General features: G+C 38.7%; 1 protein-coding gene across 1 annotated transcript in view; it reads left to right on the forward strand.

Annotated features, from left to right (window-relative positions):
* Nucleotides 1-22,538, forward strand: part of nos1apa (nitric oxide synthase 1 (neuronal) adaptor protein a) — a 126,656-nt gene that overhangs the window by 850 nt on the left and 103,268 nt on the right. The window contains exon 2 of the mRNA XM_017721133.2: nt 214-285. Coding sequence (XP_017576622.2) covers nt 214-285 — 72 coding nt within the window. The remainder of the gene's footprint in view (nt 1-213; nt 286-22,538) is intronic.

Below are 22,538 nucleotides of genomic sequence, written 5' to 3' on the forward strand. Positions count from 1 at the left end.
AGGTGAAGTCAGCTACTTATTCGAATTTTCCCGTTCCACCTTAAATGGTGCAGCAGTTACGTTCTGGCGCCTCGAGCGTTACAGTACCAACTGCTGCACTATTTAAGGTGGAACGGGAAAATTCGAACAAGAAGCTGACGAACAGTCAAGTAACTGGAGCCCCGGCTCGGTGTGAAAGGTGTATAATGTGCGGTTTGTCGTTTTCCTCCTCAGTACATTGGTAGTCTGGATGTGGCGCGACCCAACAGCCGTGTGGAGATAGTGGCTGCCATGAGACGGATACGGGTGAGTCGGACACTTCAGTCCGTTTCCTGCTCTGTGACCCTTCCTGTGGAAATTACCATCATTTTGGGTGTTTCAGCCGCACAGTGGGCTGATGAAAGCACTTTAATCCGAGATAATAAGTGAAAACCACAACATGTAACGCTACGAATCGGGTAACGCTGAGAAGTCTCGCTCAGAGTGGTCAGTGAGTGGAGGCTGAGAGGAGCTGGGTATGTTATGGGGCACTGTTGGCTAGAACCCTGTGGTGGTGAAGTTTTACAGAACAGCTCTGTGAAGACGTTTTTTAGCGCAGGCGAAGCTGAATTTGGAAGCGGAAGAAATAGCATGGACTCTTAGAAAAGGTGGTTCTTCAGGGTTTTAGTGAAGAAAAACGGTTCTGTATAGTACCACGAACACTCAAAGAGCCTTTTGCGTGATTAAAGGGTTCTTAGCATCATGAAAAGGTTCTTCAGATTGATGGAGAATGTGCTGAAGATGGTTCTACAGAGCACCAAAAAGGGTTCCACTATTGTTACAAGCCAAAACCCTTTTTGTTCCATTTAGAACCCCTTTTTTGCTAAGGGTGTAGTGCACATATCCATAAGAATGGAAAATATTAGTCTTATCCTTTGTTGGCCTAATTGCATACTGAGTTTGACAGATATTTGCTTATGCATGCTTTTCACTGTTTGGGTGTTTTGAATTATTTCACAGCCCACATGCAAAACACACTCACTAGCAGGGCTCTGTGAAGGAGGCCTTCTGCTTCATTTGAGCTAAACTGACATTCCCCAGTACTGCATATTTATTTGTGTGGTGTATTTGACAGCCAGAGAAGGTTTAGTGTCAGTGAGCTGTTGGTTGTGTGTAATGTAAGCGCTCGTTCTTTGTGCTCTCATATTTCTGATTTTTCCCTCTTTCACCAGACAGTCACTATATCTTTAGAGGAGCGAATGGGCAGTCAAGGTAGTGTGAGGTGGAGATGTGCCAGGAATCAGATGGTTGTAAAGGCTTTGTTTCACAGCATTGTGGTTTCCATCACACCGGCACACATTAGGCGCAAATGATCCTATTAACCTTTTCAATGTGCCAGACCCCCTGCCATGGTGTGGCAGCTGCTGGGAAAGGGACAGCCAGTTGTATAGCCACATGCATTTAAAGCAGGGAATCGTCTTTTCTGCATTTGACACAGAGAAGACTTTTAAAGCTCAAATTTGGATACATTTCAGAGGCATGATGTACTCATTGTATGAACTAACCTGTGCCAAATGACTATTTGAAATAGGCCTACTATGGAAAAAAATTGGAGAGCAAGTCCTGGGAATTTTGACTGTAGGTGGTTGTTGTAGTCAGTCAAACGTAGAGAAAAAAAGTCAATATTTAGTTAGTCAGCTATTGAGCACTGTTAACGGACAGGTTCACCTGCAGTAATTATCACACTAGTGTTTCAAAAACATTGTCACCAGCGATTCTGTTCAAGGTCAGGGAAGAGTACAGTACGTTAGGTTTATAGGCTAAAATTTGTGTATTATTGCAGGCTAGATGTGACGGCCTAACAAGAATACACAACTCTGGACATGAAAAATTTGGTGTTGGATTATGATATTTGCTGCTAATTAGGCCACGCCCACAGACTTCAGAGTACAGTCAACAGCACAAGTGAAGTAACATTGCTAGGTAGTGAAACAGCATTATTAGCTAAATTTCTGTATTTAAAATTAATGTTAAAATGAAGGAATACTGGTTGATTTCTTTATTTTTTTTTGTCCAACAAGCGATGACTTTTAAAAGTATCGTATAGTCTGGTTTAATGGACTTTTTCCCGCTCAAATGTGAAATGTTTCTCTGTTAATTCATGTTGTTGCTGAGAAGCACTCTATCACACTTATTTTAAGCTGAGCCTTAATGAGGCATTTGATTGGTTTAGAAATGTAGAACTCAGTGCTTGTTAGTGAGGCTGCACAAACAGAGTAGTAAATAAAAATATAGTAATCTTGAGAATAAGGACCATGTAATAATAGTATAGTAATAAGTATTGCAGCGCTTTGTGGAATGTTTTATTTTTGGCTTTACATTTTCTGTTGTAGGCATGTAATATTGTGCATGGGGATATGAATTGCTTCCTATCTTGTCTGTATTTTTATTAAATACCTTGGAGCTTTGCTGTCTTTACACCATCTGAAAAGTATACTATGGGTAATTACCACAGCTCTCAAAAGCCCAGTTTACACTGACGTTCACTCAAGCTGTAGTTTTGAGAAGTAAATGTATTTTTTGCTATTATATATTCTTGGGTGTATTGTGCTAGAGTGAAGAATCTGTCTTTATCCTGAGAATTTACTTTGCTTCGAGACAGGCCTCATCTGTCTCATAACCATGACTGAAAATGACTGGATTTCCAGTCACCGTTTCAATCTGTGAGTGGGGAATTGAATTTGAATAGCTGTTAGATGAGCACACTGTAAGTCAACATGAGTAGAAATAAAGAATAAGAAATCGTTTGGCTAATTCATCTGCTCCTCTTTACAGAAGCATATGAGCTGATTTCTGTGCATCTTCTGGTGGGAGACCTTTTTAATGGCTTAAGGGATTAATTTAGGTGTAATCTAACTTTGCCTTGTTAATTGCCTTTGAGTTTTAAAAACAACATGGGATGAAGAGATTAGACAGTCTGATGGGGGGGGGGACTCTTCTGCCTTTGGAGGAAATTAATTGGCTAAATTAAGGTTGGATATTTGATCAAAAACTTTTTTTTTTCATGAAAATGTCAGCAGGCATTTGGAAGAGAGAAAAAAATGAATGCCCATCATGCATAATTAAATGTTTGATATTAAAATCTGAAAGGCCTTCCAAAATACTCTGCACAGGAAAAAGTGGGTGGAGAGTCTTCTGGGAATTTAAAAGCCTTGAAGGGAACAATCACTGGCAATTTTCTGTACGCCCATTTGCAGTTTACCGTGTAAAAAATGCGCCTGTGTGCTGCGTTTTGATACCATTTTCTCACAGTTTAGAAAGCTAATTGTTATGATCTCTAACGTATAAGAAGTTTCACATTGTACAAATGTTTCTTTCCATTTAGAAGCTTCTTCTTGAGAGTCTTTGGGCTTTTTTGAGGTAGATACTTAATAACTCGCTTTGAACTCTGAAGACATCAGTATCAGCTTGTTGCATTAGTATTTCATAAATGCCTTTCTGATTAATATTGGGAAGTATTCACTCCAATTTCCTGAGCCCAGGTCATGTTTTTTGTTCTTGTTCACATGTATAAGAAAATATCATCCAGTTGGAATATAAACAAGTTGTTAGAAGGTCTCTTTAGAGAAGAGCTTCCTAGTGTTCAAATGAATGTATGGTCTGTATTTTTTTATATGCAGATAATATTATCAAACCTAAATAATAATAATTTCCTCACATGTTTTAAACAAGAGAGTTGGAAGTAAAATGTTAACAATTTCAAAGTTTCATTCACTATTCATACCTTTGATATATGGAAACGAAACGTCAAAAATAGCTCATTTTGAATTCATTGTTCCTGGGATGTCATGAGAACCACCTCATTTACGTGTATCATCTTATTCAGCCTACAGTAGATTAGCTCCACCCATTCACACTGAAGTTCTAAGGAGTGTTTCAGCTTTTTGAATGAAGCACAAGCCTGTTTAATTCTAAGAGATAAAGAGAGGTTGGAAAATGTCAGAAAATGGTTTAATGGCCCATTTTTGGTTGATAAAACCACACAAATGTTACAAGTGGACTTGAAGGGAATAAATTAAGTACAAGAACAATATAGGATATATGCCCTTAAAAATATTATATTGGCATGCAGTATTTTGTGAAGTGTTGTGTCCAGTGTAGTGACAGTTTTATGGCCGTTCTGTAATTTCCTAGTTAGTCTTAGAAAAGAAAAGGCCAGAAGGACTTCATATCGCTATAATGTAATGGAATTATACAGTTCTTTTCTGTATTATCTAGCCCTGCCACCCTACCAGAGCCTCTTTTTCTTCCCTTTGATCTCTTTCTGGGAGCTACAAAACAAGCGTAGCTCCAAAGCTGTCTAGCTTTAACCTATGGCGCCCTTCCAGGAGGGTTTCAGCCCCCCTTGTAATTCCTTTGTCTGGAATTAACTATGGAGGATTCATTTAAGCAACAGTGGAGCTTTGCTAAACTCTCCATGTCAGAAGTGCACGTTCTGAAGAACAGCTATGAGAATTATGCCGCTCTTTCTTTTTTTCACTGGCAGGAATTAAGCCCTGCATGTTTTGTTGTCTCTGTCTTTCTTGTTTGACATTTGAAGTGTCTGGCAGTAACATCCAAACAAGAGGAGTGAAGAGGGAAAGAAATCACTGCATTCTCTTTGTGAAGATTATTCATGCTGATGTCTGATTCAGATGGAGTTGCATGAGTATGTAGGGTTGCTACTAGTTTTATTAATTTTACCTATGTCTGATTTTATAGCAGGTATATTTCATATGAGCCCCGAGTCAGCAAGGCCTCATTTCATAGCATAAGGCAGGTTTACATTGTGCAATAATCGACGCAATGTTGCAGACAAAAATGGCAAATTAAGAATGAAATGTACAAGCGCGTTCACATATTGAGTGACTTGCAGTGAAACAGCTTACATAGTTATCACATAGTGGGCTGAAACAGTGGCCTACTGACCTTAAGTTTGCTTGGGAAATTGAGCGTTCCATGTAGCCCTTCTCCCACAGTCAAGAACCTTAAAACTATGGCCAAGATTTTCTGTAGTGTGGCATACAGTGAACTTATCAGATCACTCAAATCGAACAGTGTAGTGCAGACTTTATCATATCGAATTGAGAGGTGGACCTTAACCTGCCCAGTACTGAAAAAAGATGTGTTATCATTGGGATTAGAATGTCTTTGGTGTGATATGGATGAAGCAATAAAGGCTCTTAACTGGATAATAAGCAGTCTTTACTGAATCACACTTTTAGTAAGGGAATATAGCTGTATGACATGGACATAAAAGGCAATGTTCGATAAAGCTGGTGCAGATCATGATGATGATATGAGGAGCAAGAAGTGATTATTAAAATAGTGCCCCTCTGACTGGATGTGAAGCAAGTACAGATCTTTTTTGTATGTATAAAACAGAAATCTAACCAGCCTCTCCTTTAAGCAAATAACACAATACAAAATTACAAAAACGCCATTCACTGTTGTGCAAAAGAAAAAGATCCGAGCTACTAACAGCTGCATCAGAACTGCAAACACATTTTTGTAGCTCTGAAAACCTGAGAGACCCACAGTAAGCATTATCTCAAGTTTTTCCTATAAAAGCTACGAAAACAAAGAAAAATAATTATAGAGGCACAAGAACGAATAAAGATTTTTGTTTATTTACTTCTTTTTTGTTTAGTTATTATATATGTTTGTGACAGTAGTTATTTCTGCCTCGCACTTAAACCACAATACTGGGCATGAGAACAGTCCTAACGTTTGATGGGTTTTTACAGGTTTCTAGTCCAGGATGAAATTGTTTTTGTGCAATTTTTGCCGTTGAGCCAGATGTTTAAGTTACTTGACACTGGGGTTCAGTGGTAGTGCTGGGAGGCATTTGTTTGGGTTTTAACAGTTTATGCTGGCACTGTAGTGACATCTCTCTGGTGCAGTGTGCATAAAGTAATTTGATCTGTGAAAGTTCATACCGTGATAATCAGTTTGTCATCCAGTCCTACTGTCATCACTAAATCTTGTGTCTAGAACTTGATAGAAGAAGCATATATGTTAGTGCAATGTGATGTTATGTATTTGGAGACTGACAGTGACCGTATGCTGAATGTTTTGCTTTCCATGAGTAACTGAATAATGAGTTATGCTGTAAGAGTATTCGTATTTCTGTGTCTGTGGAGCAGCCTGCTTGTTGAGCTCAGTCTATTGACTGCGTCACTTTTAATGGAGGCATGTGGAACTGTGTTCGATAAAGACAGTCTCAAATCACTGTCTATTGATTATGTCAGATTGTTGTCTTTACTAACAGAGTCCATTTCACTCTGGCGGTGTTACCACTGCTATCCATTCTGCTTGATCATCTCTGATATAAGCAGAAAGGTCAGGAGAGTTGCTAATGACTCGGATGCTGGATTTGCCCGCCCTTCCACGAAAAGACTGAAAGCACAGAGTCTGCCTTGGCTGAGCCCTGAGTTAATGTATAACTAGATGCTGTTGCTATTGCCCTTATAAACTAATTAAAGGCTGTATATGTGGATAAAAGGTTTAAAATGACTACGTGGTATGAGAGGAGGTCCTTTGTGCTGTTGTGATGTGTAATGGGAGCATTAGTCAATACTGTTGTTGAATATGTTCATGCTGGATTACTGCACACTGAAAGATCATCTGTTGGCTGTGATCCCGTTTGTTTCATGAGTGCCCCCTCTTTATTCTGCAGAGAGCCACAGTTCTCGTCCTCTCTCTTTCTCTCTCTCTCTCTCTCACCCCACACACACACACACACACACACACACACACACACATGCTTTCTGTCATGCTTTCATTTTTTCCTCCATTTTTCTCTCAATTTCTATCAATAGCTACATTTCTGTCTGAAGGCTTTTCTGCAGAAACATTCTTTCTTATTTCTTTCTTTCCTTTCTGCACTCTCCTCTTGCAGTTAGTGCAGATTGTCGATGGAAATGAAGCCACTTGTTCATCTCTTGTCCTCTCTTTTTCATTCACTCTCTCTCATTCTCTGTTTTCTCTCTTCCTCTTTCTCACACACATACACACAATACAGGACAGAGTAGCAGTCCGTGAATGGTCTAGCAGTTCACTGCTGAGCTGTACTAACCTGAGGTCCGAATCTGCTGAGACCCTCTCGCCTGTTTAATCACTCATCCCAAATTTTCTGGGGCAAATAAAGTTTACGTCCTGCTTTGATTCTCTGTTTGACTAACGTCTGCAGTGCATAGAATCATAGTGGATGCTCTATGATTTTGTTCCTCGTGTGGAGTCACTAAACATCCAAAAGTAAATATACAGGCACCAGCCTCTGGAGCTTGCCCATTTCTGAGTAAGGTTAATAATCTCCTTTCAGCCAAAAAATCACTTGATAAATTAAAAAAAGGCAATGCTGTCTTCTGGCCAGGTAAAAAAAACACATCTGCCTATATCTGAACCAATATTGAATTTTGTAAACTGTGCACTTTCTGTCTCATTTATGAATGTATCACTAAGCCCACCTTGCTACCCCTGCACAAACAGTATATCTGAAATGAGCCTCTCTAAAGCCTCTCAAATATATTAGTAAGAATCCATTGGCAGGAGAATCAACATAAGACACCAACACACTCATAAAAGCATTATACATAATGCATCTACTGCAGTTTATGAGTCTTTTGGAATATTACTGACACAGGTTTGTTGGTCCATTCTGGGCTTTAAATGAACATGAGCCAAATTGCCCTCCTCCTCTATATTAATGCTTCTGCTTGCTCAGGGGCAGGTTTGAAGGCCATGGTCCTCAATGGTAATTTCCTATCCTCTCATGATTCATCAGACCTGGGTCATTTTATGCAGTACATTCATTTTTCATAGCATGGTAATGCTTTTTCAGCCATTAGCTTGAAGCTAAATTAACATAGTTGTGATTAGCCTTTGGCCGACAAGAACATTTTCATACCTCAGCATAGCTGTGAATTAAAACTAGAGTCAGATTTTGGGAATGGATTGGCTTTTTTTTTCAGTACTCTCCTGTTGTAGATGTCGTATTTTTCACATTTTGTCTACACTGATTAATGCATGAATGAATAAATACATAAATTAGTATCAAGCACATCAGCAGCACATGAATGGGCTTTTTTAATCAGTGAGTGGGTTTTGATCTTCAGGCTTATTTCATGTGATGCTGTGGCCTGTGTAACCCTTTGATTTTTAGAATGTTTAACCAGGAAATGACTTATAATTGAAATAATCCCAATTAACATTAGTGATATCTGAGGGTTTTTAAGTGCAGGAAATTCAGCTGGTGTTACAATAGCCATTTATTGCAGTGAAGTGTTGTTGCATGCATTTTTTGGAGTGTAGATTGAACTGTTGGGTTCTATAACTCAGTGCCCTGCTGGGAATAGACTGTAACATTTTTGTTTTGGACAGCAACATGCGTCAAGCTCGAGAGGCAGAAAAGGCTCTTCTTGTGGAAGGAAGTGTGATTCAATGTGCTGAGTATTGTTGAGCTATGATTTATGGCTTCAACAGGGTCTTTTCTCTCTTTGACTCTCAGCTTGGAATAAACTCTTGTTTACTGTATGGGATGAGACATTAGGGCACTGGTGTAAAACCACCAGCGATACATTTCCGTTTTTGCAGTTGTTCTTTTTGGCCTTTTGGTTCCTGTTCCTGTAAGGTGTATTTATATTTCTGCAGGGATTTACAGCACAGATAATCAAATTCGGAAACATTTTTCCAACATCTGTTCTTCAAAATGATGCCTTGTAGCATGGGCAATACAGCAAACATATATAATGATACTTTCACATGTTCCCAATATGCAGTGTATATCACTATATTTTTTATATAGATGAGTTGGCTCAACGAATGCCAGATTAAACTTGGAGTTGCACAGCTTCAGATTTTTAAAAGTTGTGTTTGCTTTTGTGATGGAAGTCCAGTAAAAGTCAGCTAATCACTGATGACGTCATGAATAAAAACACAGCAGAGAGGAATGTTTTAAAAATCTGTGATGAAGCCAAACTCCATATGTCAGTAAACCAAGCTGTCCTTCAGGGAACCAGAGATGTGGATCCCGGAATCTCACAAATTTGTATCTGATTTAGGTGCACCCAGTGCAACCTTGCCAAGACGCTTGCCTGTGGTGGAAATTTAGAGTGCAGTAACTCAGTGAAGATAAGAGTAAATGACTTCAGACTTTACAGGATCGCAGAGCATCATCGCTGAACAGTAGAGATAACTCGATGACTATCTGTGCAACTCCTAATCGGTATAGCCAGCCCAATGATTTTTGTTAAAAGTTTCAGATACTGCGCTGCACTAAATCCAGCTAAAAAGGCCTAATTATGCTTTCTTGTATATTTTTTTATATAAAACAAAAACTGTGACTATAGTATTTTACATTTAGAGACTTCTGCTTTAAACTACTGATACAGTAAATAGCTTCCTCAGAAGTACAAAACAGTAGTGCAGTATTCTCGGTCAAGCAGCCAGTGGTTTTTGACATTTTTATTCTTTTCAATGGATGTAATTTTAATATTGTAGACTTTTTAAGGTTTGTGTGGATAGAGGGGCAGCTGCTCGACCCCAAACTCGGCTTATGAGAGCAACTCGGCATCGGTACATCAGCTGCTAAATGCTTTAGTTTGATTGGCTCACTATCGAAACATCTGCATGAAATAGGATGTGCTTCATGTAATTTATATGTATATGAGGGTAAATTGAGGCATTGTAAATGATCTATGTAAATAAGCTACTCAAGTGCAGACACTTGCACTAAAGCAGATTCATCACTTGTGCCCAGCTCACTGCATCTTTTATCGTCGTATGGCATCCTGAATTAGACTTCATATTACTATGCATTGCAAATATTATAGAAGTGAAAGTATTTCTTGAACATGTGTATGCTTTCAGTGTGTCGTGTGGAATAGTAACAACATGTGCTTATATTTGAAAACTTTCAGATTTGCTTTCACAGTGCCTAAAATAGCCCATCCACTTCTCTCCCTCTAACCATGTGGGATCATTTCCATCAGCATTTTCTTGGAATGGGGGACTGCCTGCTCTTACTGTTTACAGTGGCTTTTGGTTTCCTGACACAGCAAAACACAATGCAGCCATCATGCAAGCCAACAGCCTCAGATTGACTGGCTGTAGCTGTTCCACCACCACCATGAAATATCATTGTCATTTGATGCCTAAAGAGAGAAAACAAAAACAGGATACAAAATTACAACCCTGTTTCCAGAAAAGTTGGAAAGCAAATAAAAACAGAACGCAATGATGAGCAAATCATTTTAACCCAGTGTTCAGTTGAAAACAGTAAAAAGACAACATATAAATTGCTGAAACTGAAAGAAAGTTTTTTATTAGATACATTTCCATTTTGAATTTGATAACATTACGGAAACACGTTTAAAAAAAAATTGAGACAGGGCAACAAAAGACTGGTAAAGTGTCATGCTTAAAAAACTGCCGGAACATCTCACAACTAATTAGGTTATTTGGCAACAGGTTAGTAACATGATTAAGTATAAAAATAGCATCCCAGAGAGGCTGAGTCTTTCCGAAATAAAGATGAGGAGGGTTCAGTACAAAAATAATGTTTCTCAGTGTATATTTCTGAAAATATACAATATTTACAATAAAGTAACACTTTCTGAACTAAGACTAAAAAAGCTTAATAAGAAAATGGCTCTTACACAAAACTACAAGGTCAATTAGGTGATTAAGTGTTGGGTGGGCAATATGACAAACATATTTATATTCAGTGTTGTGCAAACGGAACTGAACTAAATCTGATTACACAGGCCTAATTATGCTCACTTTGTAATAAAATGTGTAGTTAGTCTGTGTTCTTTTACCAGTGACAACATCCCTGATGTGCTCTTGAAAAGAGTTTTTTGACAGAATTCACAATTACAGCAAGAAAATGTCATCATATTGCCCATCCATAAATGTGTGGGCAACCTGTGGATATATAAGATAGTTATGAGAGAAATTATTGTGTGAAGTAATATTGATTGGGTAAATTTAAGCTATTTTTGTAAAACAGTAAAAAAAATTGTGGACAGTTTTCTTATTGTACTTGTGGAGTAAATGGGTTAAAATGGGTATAATACTACAGCACATTTGGGAGACAGGGCCTACCACACTTGTTTATGTGCTATAAGGAGTATTACTGCTTCACTGAAGTTTTTGCTTTACTAACATTTAGATGACTATTAAAATGTCTTCTAAAGAGAGATTTTCACTGGACATTGTGTAGCTCTGCTATACATCCAACATCCATATATTGTAAAGTGTGGATGTTGGTTATGGAGCTCTGCTTTTGCCTTTTAAAAAATTTAGTTTTTTTTTCTGAGTAATGTGTTTAATGCTTTGAACATGCCTGCAGCAAATCCGGCACTGTAAGAATGTCCTAAGGGGGTTGGCTTGTTTTGAAAGAACCCTATCACTCAGTTTTATACTGCCTTTCTGCTAGCATAGCTTCCCCAGAACAGAGCTGGCTGTTGCTGTTGTTGAAGTGAATGATGAAGTAATTCACTTCAGATCAAGCACCCTTGTCAAGAGCAAGGCCCTGAGGGAGTTAGCGCATAGCCTTTGCTTGGAAAAGGGGTGTAATGTAGCCATTGCCTTCTGTCTCCTGACCCATGGAGTGATTTGATTGTGTAAAATTGCATGCGACTTATGGTTTATGTAGAAATGGCTTTTTTCCTGGTTCATGGTGCCACGTGTGAGTAGACCAGTAATGACACTTGTCCAGGCCACCAGCATGTTTGGGAACACAGTGAGAACACCATTACAGCTCCCAGTGACCTGCTGGAGGCCACTAAGAGTCCTTTGTAAGTATGTCAGGCCTGACAAACTCTTCTGACAGAGTTTAAGGATGACTGGTTTTTCAATGAAATATTGCTGTTTTGCCAAAAATGGAGAAGCCTACCTTTTAGTGTTCTGTGATTATATGTTCACTGTTAAACTATATGTCCAGAAGTATCCAGACACCTCCTTTATTTTGTAGATTCAGCTACACTAAGGAGCCCCCATTACTGACACAGCTGTTCAGTTGCCCACACAAAACTTGCATAATCTATAAACAGGATGCTCTGAACCAGCTGCTCATGAGCTTAAGGTGACCATGCCCAACATCAGGCGTCAGCTAGATGGGTATAAGGCCCCCCCCACTGGGTTGGGGAGAAGTGGAACTGTGTTCTCTGGAGTGAAGGAGCATCATCCATTACCTTTGAAATGAGCTGAAGTGGCGAAAGTATTAACGTTAAACAACCAATATCAGTAGTTGACCTCACTCCTGCTCTCGTGACTGAATGCAGTCAAATCCTACAGCAGTGTTCAAGCATCTAGTGAAAACCCTTTCATGAAGAGTAGAGCCTGTTTGTGCTGCAGAGGTGCACAAACTTCCTATTGATATCCTTGATTTTAGGAGAAATTTAGGATCACCCGAGTGTGCAAGACTGGTGTTTTAAATATTACAATACAAATGCAGTCATTATCAACCCTGTTTATTGAATGATATGCGTCTGCAGTTTAAGGGCTTGAAATGATATTGTGTCTTCTGAATCGCCATGTCTGTCATCATAAAGTATGTGGAGGCACTCACCCTGCTGTGCAGCAGAAACATCACTGTCTGTATCAGGTTGACCATTCCCTGGGAGTGCATTCTCAGATCCCTTTGTGCCCCTGTGCTCTGCATGCAGGCCTGGGCAGCAGAAGGGCAAGGCTTTTATTTCCTCACATTACTCATACCGCCTGCCACGCCATCACTCACCCACCATCGCCACTGCCTGACAGGCTTGATTCATATTCCCCTGTTGTCTCGTTTGCACAGGAGGAGGAGAAGCGCTTTTAATTTGTAATAGTTAAGTGAGCGGGAGATTGTACTGTACCCGGGGGCGGTGATTGACATACAGAGTTAGAGGCTAGCTGGCAGCATGTGACTCTGAGCCTCTGTGCCAGCTTAGCTCTGCCGTGCCCCTCTGGAAACTCACCTCCGCTTCAAGGAGACTGCTAAACATTGATTAAAAAGCTGCATAGGCACGAGGGAGCTGACTGTGGTGGTCTATATCCATGCAGCAATATCGGACATACTCAAACCCCATGCTGAACAGCTCTCAGAGACTCCTCTAGTGACTGCATAATGAAAGACTTTGAAACTGAAAGTTTTATGTTCCAGTTAAAATCTGTAATAAACGTTCATTTTGAAAAGACATCCAATAGACGGTATGTAGAATAGCTTAAAGCTTTAAACATGAATGCAGTGTGAATGAGTTCGCTTTAGTGCAAGTTCCATTTGCATTCAAGTATATTTGTTTTGCTGAAACTGAATGTGAAACTGCAGTTCACGTATGAATAATTGAATTAGTCTGAGATATGTAATAAAATTATTAGTGTGCAGTTACAAAAAAATCTGGCTTTTTCATAGGCTTTTGAATGCTTGGATGTCTGATACGTCATACTGTATAACCATCCTTGCCTGTAGATTTTAGCAGTACTTGTATGTTTGTTGTTACTGCTTAATATTTTTGCACATATTCTAATTCTGCTTTTGTGACTTGTTAATATTTCCGTTTTTTTGCTTACATGTAAGGTTTTATGTGAAGCAGTTCATTTTTTGTGTTACTTGTGTCTCAGTGGCACTGTTTCATAAGATTTCATTAGTTTCAAGGACAGCCTATTTTGCAATCTTTTGTTTTGAATATTTTTTCTAACATAAATATCAAACATTGAATTGAACTGGAAGATGTGTATCTTTACACCCAGAAAGATGACGTCACAATGTTCATTAATAAGAAAGAGGCAGTTTATGGTTGCATCTGATGCCATCTGCCATTATTTCTTATCTTTTACAGCTCATGAGTGTATTCTGCATGGCAGACTCATCCCAGAATCTAATGCACTAGTTCTTTAACTCGTGAATCTGAAGATTGGAATGTGTTTTAATCTGTTATAGTGACAGCGACAACATCCAGAGGCACCCAGTGCGAATTTATTCAGAAAATTGTTGCATAATTTTAATCCCTGTTTAATTCTGTGATCTTATATATTTGATTTAATTTGGTTTTCTATAGAACTTAAGGAAATAGTCTGGTTAGCTTTGTTTCGTGGGTGGCTGTAATTTATTTTGGCACATTAATGCTACAAGACAGGCAGCGTGCCTCGTCTCTTTAATTAGCATTGAATGATATCCCAGACATCAGACCAAAGAAGCTAATGGACAGGAAAAGCCTTGCTTTTTTGATTAAGTAATTACATTGGCAGATGCTCTTAGATTTAACACAAACTGGGGGAATAAAAGAGTAACATACCCCCTACACACAGTCATGTTGCCCAACCCCCAGCCCATCTGCTAAGGCTCTTTGGGGGTTAGAATATGGGGAGCTGGAGCAGGAAAGCTTGACAAGGAGAGGAAGTGCAAGAACAATGAGACAAGCCAAAGCAAGCTGAGGGAAGCCATGTGCCTATATACAGTGCTAGCTCAGGAGGGTTAGGCTATCGGACCAGCCAGGAAGGAAGGAAGGGGATGAAGGGCTCAGTGACTTCACTTTAGTTGTCTTGGCTCTGACTGAAATTGTTTGAACAGACCAACAATGGCTACACCTATACAGCATGATGTACAAACTGCATATCCTATTCTATTGGTTTTATCATTATATTTAGTTTGATCCAATAAGTCAGCTTTGACTGGATTAAACTATGACTCGTGTGGAGGGTACTGATATTTTAAAAGTCTAAGCAGTCTGCTCAGATTTTTACCAAGGCAGTATGTTACTAGGCATGCACAGATATGGGACTTGTGGGCTGTGCCAGTGTCCAATATTTTACATATCAGCCAGTGCTGGTGAGGGTGACAATGCATTAATCATTATACAATGTAGAAAGTGGGACCACATCTACTTGGATTAGCATCACAGAGAAATATATGCATTTCTATAGAGGTACAAATGCAGTAATATATTTTAGCACATTAACCCAGTGTCACCTAAACATTCAGATGTCTGTCTGAAGTAGAGCTGGGCGATATGGCCAAAAATGTTATCGTGATAAACAAAACTCATATCGTTCGATATCGATACATACTGCGATAAATGTCAAATTATTATTTCTTTCAAGTTTTAAGGCTGATTTTTGCTCCTGGCCAGGTAACTGCTGTTTTAAACTATCCTTTACGGTCAGAACAGGACAAACACTCGCCAAACAGTGGAACATTTCACAGATGTGTTATGGGACGTTGGGATAACGTTTCTGATTAGCTGTTTTTACCAGCTGGAAAAGGACAGCCTCAGTTTTTGTAGTTTTCATAATTTAAGACAGAAAGCTGATTATTTTTAGCTCTCTGGTGTCAGGTGCTCGGCTACCCTATTACAAATGCTAAACAAGTGGCCAGCAACAGAGCTAAACTGTTTAGTTTCTCAACAACGTCAGCTTATTACGAACAGCAAACATGAGCTGGTTCGGTACTTCAGTGATGGATCACATCGCCGTCCGGCCGCCAGTCCTACCACATCCATGTCAGAGCATGTTACAGTATTCAAACACAGCTGGCAGACGGCTGGGTTTCTCTGTTCTGTCACAGTGGTTTGAGGGGTGAACCGCAATATATCAACACCAGACAAACAGAGTCCTCGTTTTAGGTATGTTTAAACTGAAAGCGGGACTTTTGTGTCTTGTTTGATCTACAGTATTATCAATCGCCGTGTTGTGCGGGTGACGGAGCGCTGCTTTAAGTTAGCCAGCTGCTAAAAACAGCTATCCTGGAAAGATAGCGCTCTCCCGCTTTCCGGGGCCCCGCAGCTTCTTCAGTTTACTTTTGTTTAAATCAGGGCTGTACTCCTTTCACTTTTGTTGTGTGAAAATGCATTAATTCTTAAACATGACTGTTTGAGCGCTATAACAGCGCTTTAGTTGAGATGAGCAGACGTGATTTAACGCTGCTGAAGCTTGTTAGGAAAGGTGAGTTCACTGTTGGTCAGTACAGATTCGCCACTTATCTCCTCACTCACACTTGGTCACAGGAAAACGGATTGCTGGTCACTCCACTCAAACAGGTATGTGTATAACTACACGTTTCAGATGTTACTAAAGACTCAGTTCACTCGTCGCCCCTCCATCTCTAATCATGTCAAAAAATTTGTGAGTGCACTCTCTCCTGACAACAGCAGCTTTTGCTAGAATGTGGAATTGTGAGGGTGGTGTACAGTATTGAAAATGTATCAAACTTTTCCTTATCACTCTATCGAGGAAAAGTTATATCGCGGTAATTATCAGCCCTACTGCATAGGTGCACTTGGTAGTTCTACAGTTACAGACTGTAGTCCATCTGTTTCTCTGATATTTTGTTAGCCACATTTTACCCTGTTCTTCGGTGGTCAGGACCCCCATGGACCCTCACAGAGCAGGTACTATTTGGGTGGTGGATCATTCTCAGCACTGCAGTAACACTGCTGTGGTGGTGGTGTGTTAGTGTGTGTTATGCTGGTACAAGTGGATCAGACACAGCAGTGCTGCTGGCATGTTTTAGAACAATATCTAGAAACTACTAGAAATTACTAACGATGCCCTTTCTTGTTTAAGCTCTTTTATATAGCAACATTTCAGTACAGTGGGTTGATGTGAGATCATTTAGCTAAAGATTATGCATTTCACCTTCAGCCAGCTTGTCAGTGAAATATTAAATATGCTACACATAGAAATAATGTGGATTTTGGCTTGAAGTAAACTTCAGAAAGAGCATGTTAGTGGCATTCAGTGACTTATTTAATATTTACAAATGATATGGTGCAAATTGAAACATAGTCTGTTCTTAATTGTGCTTGAATCAGAAGTTGAAAATTGTGGAGTGAAGTAAGAGACTGACTTGCTTAAGCTGTTTACGTTGTGTTCCTTTCTCACCGATTTAAGTGTGAAAGAGGAATTCATACAGCACTGTACATAGAGGACTAGGTTTGAGACAATGGCATTATGAGGTTTTTATTCTTTTATTTGTAGGCTTTTTTGTGATCTCTTAATAAAGAGAAAACAAGTAAAACTAAGCGTTATGTGGTGCACATACACTTTTTTTTCATTTCTCAATAAAACAAGTGATTAGGCATATATAATTAAGTGATTATTTCAGATTGGCTAATCTTTTTCTGTTCTAAGGAAGGGAAGGAAAGAAGTATTATCCAGAGTTTGAAAGAATAGCAACAGTTAATAATTTAGCACAGGTCAAGGTTAGGTCTAACAGCAGTTGTTCCTACAAATATTGAGACTGAGGTTTGAAAAACGCTTGAAGGCTGAATAGGTAAAATTTCCCCTTTTACAACTTTTACAGACAAATTGTTGAAAACATATTTTATAATAAATTGTGTCTTTAGTAAATTGTATTATAAAACATATTTTAAATTGCAATTTCAATATAAAAACGATTAATCTCTCAGCCTGAGGCATCATCTTTACAACTGCAGGTATGAAGAAAAGTGAAAGGGAGCTCTGTTAAGTCATGTATCTTCTGTTACAGGTTTATCTAGCTTTATTGCAAACTTCTACTGGCAAACTACTGAAATTGCCTGTTGACACCGAAATGTTCCCATGGAAGTTAAATAAGCTTCTGCTCTATAATATTCCTTGGACACGTCATCAGACCTTGTCCAGACCTTTGCCATGTCTCGTCACCAGTTTCCTGTCCCTGGCAAAGCCTCTCAATAATCCCCATCATTTTATGGGTTCTTTGCTGGCGGTCATGCTTGAGAATATCTGTCCAAGTTTTGCCCCAGTAATATTAAGCAGAAAAAAAGAGTCTTAAGTCCTCAGTTTGTAGGTTCAGCAGTTCTCACTAAAGGCAGTTCATTAATTTCTTCGACCTAGACACTGCCATATTTGCTGTAGTTGTACATTTTATTGGCAGGGGATCATTTTTTAATATCAGTTACTCTACATTTAATACATAACCTCTTAATTTTTAATGACTATTATCCCATTTTTTGCAGTTTTTATGACACATCATACTTTGGTCAAATATATTATATGGTATTGAGCACTATGCTTTGTAGAGCTAATTGTATGCTGACCTAAATGTACCATGTTAATCAATGAAACATGATGTACAACAGCACCTGTCTTTTAAACACATCTTCATAGGAATGCAGATGAGAAGTCCATGCTGGATGTGTTTCCATGCCGTGTTGAGTAAAATATGGCCTTGAGATAAGAAACTGTCAGCTAGCAAAATGAGACATTTCCCTTTAAACCCATGTATTTTATGTGCATTCTCTGCAGCGTTTTCACATTCTTACATATGACAGAAATGACTGTTACTCATGGCGCAACAAACTGGAGTGTCTGGAATGGCTGTCTCTCACAGTGCACACTTTGAATCTTGGTGCCTCCCTACAAGGGACCATCATGCCTTGTTGTGCAGCCAGGAATAGTAGTCTGTTTTTAAATGTTGCAAAAAATGTTTGTTTGCAAGCTGACAAATTGGTAGAAAATTGGAAGTGTGAGGAAACATTCACCACTCATCAAGCCTACTTGGATACTCATTTGGCAACGAGCCACTGCTTCTGTTTATTTAGGTGCTCAAAATGCTGCACTAGTCCGCGGTAGCTATGGTGCTGGATTGGCATTCCCTGAATGGGGCCAAAACATGGAATATCATTCATCTGCTCTCTTCTTCATATGTGATGATATGCAAATGCTCGCTCATGGGAATTAAATCTAGATGATTACAATGGGGGGGGAGGGGGGTTGTGCAGTAACCATGGTAACCTCAAGTGAAACTCTGTACAACATCAGTAGGAGCTATGGAGACGTGAGTGATATTGGCTCTTTTGATTAGCTCTGTAGGCAAAGACAGGCCCTTAAAAGTTGAGCCTGCTGTTCACTTAGACAGTAGGGTTTTATTTGTAAGTGCCTGTGCAGATTTTAACATAGAATACAGGGTTTTATGTATGTGTCAGTCAAAGCTTTTTGAGTCTTGTTTTCTTTCAAATTAGCTAGCTTTAGCTCTGTGTTCTCATTTTGCAGCTAGAAATAGGCTAATTTGTAAATTAATCATATTCTGATGTAACACGTCTTTGCTGTTTGTGAATTACCAGCATTAATAATGGGCAGGTGCTAAAACAGGCTTGCGAAGTATTATACAGATTGGTCATTTAAATAAAAACAGATAGCCTATCTTACATGAGCCTTGTAGATAGGCATGCATTTAATATGCTTGCGTACCCACGTCTCTTAGCTTGGGTTTTGGCTCAGTATCAGCAGCTCCTGCATGCTTTGGGAGCAGCATAAATCCTGCTTGCTTACTGCTTTGATACATTACTCACACACAGCAGAAGTGTCTTTGAAAAGCGCTCCAATTACACAGGTTTTCTTTTGTAGAGTTGTATCACTAACTTCCTGCCACTTCTGCAGCCTGGTGTCAGGGTCTTGTTGAGGCAGGAGGTGGGAAGGGAGGATGAAGAGGGTTGAATGGCAGTATGAGGCCATTTGGGGATGTTTCTGTCAGCTGTTGCCTTTCAGATGAACTAGCAGCGCCTAACACTTAGCAAGTGGAGCCTGGCTGTTTGCAAATCTGCCTTGGAACGGCTTGCAGCTGGAGGGCCGAGGGAAATAATGTAAGAAAATGTACTGGGATTCTGAGTGTAATGATTCATAAAATTCATAATTTGGCTCAATGCAGTGCATCTCAATTATATCATAATCTGCAGTTATTTGCTAAAAAAACAACAGACGGTACACATGTTTATTTATATTTCAATATTTAATATGTCTGTAACGGTAATCCTTGCAGATCTAGTCCCTCTTTTTACATTTTATAATATTATGTTATGTATTGGATTGTATGCCGCCAGCAGGTAAACGTGAAAAATCAGGTATCTGTATTGTCCAACACTTTCCATATCAGTGCATCCCTAGTCTCAATTCAGAATATTCAAAGCAAAAATAAGGAACATCTGAGAATGTGTTGTATGTTAGAGCATTCACCGTTGAGACTTTAGAAAGTTACAGTAAATATATTCAGACTGCATTGTTTATCAGTATTAAATAGTTTGGTGAAAAAATCTAATTTGAATTTCCACTTTTCCCAAATGCAGTCGATCAACCAAGACATGTTTAGTGTCCCAAGTTTGGCTTCTTTAGTTTACAACTGGAGTTTCTAGGCTAACAGTGCTGACAAACACTAGAAGTAAATAGTCATCAAAATTGATTCCACAAATACATGCCAAAGCAACATACTTGTTTCCAAAAACAAACAAATCAAATGGCACGAATAGATCTTTTTATGCATTCACTTTAAAACAAATGATCTCGTCATCAACAAAATGTCCTGCTTTCCGCTTCAAACTCAGGACGCTGGAGCACTGGGGCATGTTGTAAATGTCATTACGCAGGTACAAAGCACAGTAATACATAAGGCTTGTTTACTGTAAAAGACTTAGAAGTTGCATATTGACTAATGATAAACCAACAAAAATAAGTTGATGCTTTCCATTTTGCAAAAACAAGACTAAAGAAGTCTATGGAAAGACTAGTGTATTACAGCTAATTTCCTGGTTATGTAAACACAAACAAACTGTGGCAGTGAATCCCAAACTAGCAACAGAAACGTTCAGTAAAGTTTCTCTGTGTATGTACTGATCATTTTTCACCTGGTGAATCCCAGAAGGATATTCTAAAATCTTCAACCATACGAGGCAAATGTTTATGGATGACACATCAAAAAAGTCCATTTTAGGTAATTGTTGTTTATTTTTACTCTGTCTTTGTTGTGCTCGCTTACTGTCTGTATGCAGCTAGGAGGTGGGTCTAAAGAGTCACTGCTGGGTTCAACATCCAGCTGTCTCATTTCTTCATGTGCTCACATTTCAGGTTTAAACATACACAGTGAGGCTCATTTGTGCAGAAAATGTGATCATGAAATTTGTAATCAAACATTGTATTTATGTTGAAAATTCTTTCAGACCAGTACTGGCTTGTCTTGTGGGGAATGACATGAAGTTGTGCTGGAGAAAGAAGTGATTCTAGTCATTCGGTATGGCTGCCGCTTCTTTCAGTTACACAGAGAAGTGTTTCATGTTTATAGTTCATAGTGAGTCATACTCTGTTCTATACCACATTGACTTGTCTACATGACCTGCACGAAGACCTGGGTGCAGTTCGAGCAGGTTGAGAGAAGTTTTGTGAATGTCTTCATGGAAACGATTGGAGTGACTGTCCTCAGTATTGACAGTATGGGCAATGTTAGCCTTATAGCTCCAGGTCTAAACTAACGTGTTAAAAGGTTTGAAACAAAATGTTTTGGCTGATTGACAGCTTTTGGGTTAAGTGGAAAATCATAAATTAGATTTTTTTGCCAAACTATTCCTTTAAATGCTAAACAAAAGCTGTTTTTTGGTAATATAATAAAATCTAATTAAACCAAAACAAATACAAAATAGTGTTAGGATGACAGATGGTCTGCCTTCTTTGTAGGTTTGGGTGTTTAATATTTTACTATATATTTTACTATTACTATATATTTTAATATACATAATCTGATAAGTATGAAAATGAATTTTTGTAGTCCCTTCATGATCTACAGGGAACCAGCATGCGATCAGTCTTCCACACTTAAGTCAGACACTGAATGACATAACTGTTAAAAATCTACAGATATTATTTTTGTACTAATTGTTTGATTGATTGATTGGTTTAATAATTGCAAATAATATGTTTTTTTTCTTCTATGTTTCTGCACTGAAACTAGTGAAAACATCTTACTGTAGGGTCCTCAGCGATTCTGAAATTTTTTTTTTCTGCTCTGGGGTTAGAGAATGGGAACAACAGACAAAAGGTGTAGAAAATCTCTATGAGTAGACAGTACATGAGTCATATAACCTAGAAAAATATCATAAATTTTATGACTCATAGGAGAAAAGGTGATTTTAAAGTCACCCTGAGCCCTTTTGTTTCAGTGGCTAACAAGAAGATTCACTCTTCCTTTCAGCAGCCTTTTCAAGGCTCGTTCCAAGCACTACTTCTCAGCTAAAACCATAATAAAATCTTTATATTTTCTAAATCCTAATGCAGTGAGACATTTTTACAGGACATAAACTAGAGTAGTGTAATAAACTGACATTTGTTTTAATGGACCATATCCTACATTTGTCTTGTATCTATATAATGTATACTTTGTGCATCAAAAACAGCCAACATTCATTTTTTATATGACAATTGGACAATTTTCCAACCTCTTCTTCCCTTAGAATTAGAGAAGCTTTTTGTTTTGCTACTGTACCTTTAAGACTGACGTGTAAATAAGCCTTTTCTGATTGGCTTGGTTTGGTCTTGTTTAAAGAAAACAGCCCAGGCTGAAACACATTTAATGTGAATGGGCGGGGCTAAACTGTTGTAAGCTGAATATATGGAGATATGTAAATAAGCTAGTTTTCACGACTGCATAGAACAATGTTTTGTGGACCAAATAGACTGGTAAAGTTTCATAATGTAACAATGTTTACCTACTAAATCAAACCATTACTTCTAAAAAACAATATATATATATTGCTGTCCATTATGAATTTCAAAAGTATCAAGAAAACTAACTGTAC

This window comes from Pygocentrus nattereri, chromosome 26, assembly GCF_015220715.1.
Source record: "Pygocentrus nattereri isolate fPygNat1 chromosome 26, fPygNat1.pri, whole genome shotgun sequence".
NCBI lineage: Eukaryota > Metazoa > Chordata > Actinopteri > Characiformes > Serrasalmidae > Pygocentrus > Pygocentrus nattereri.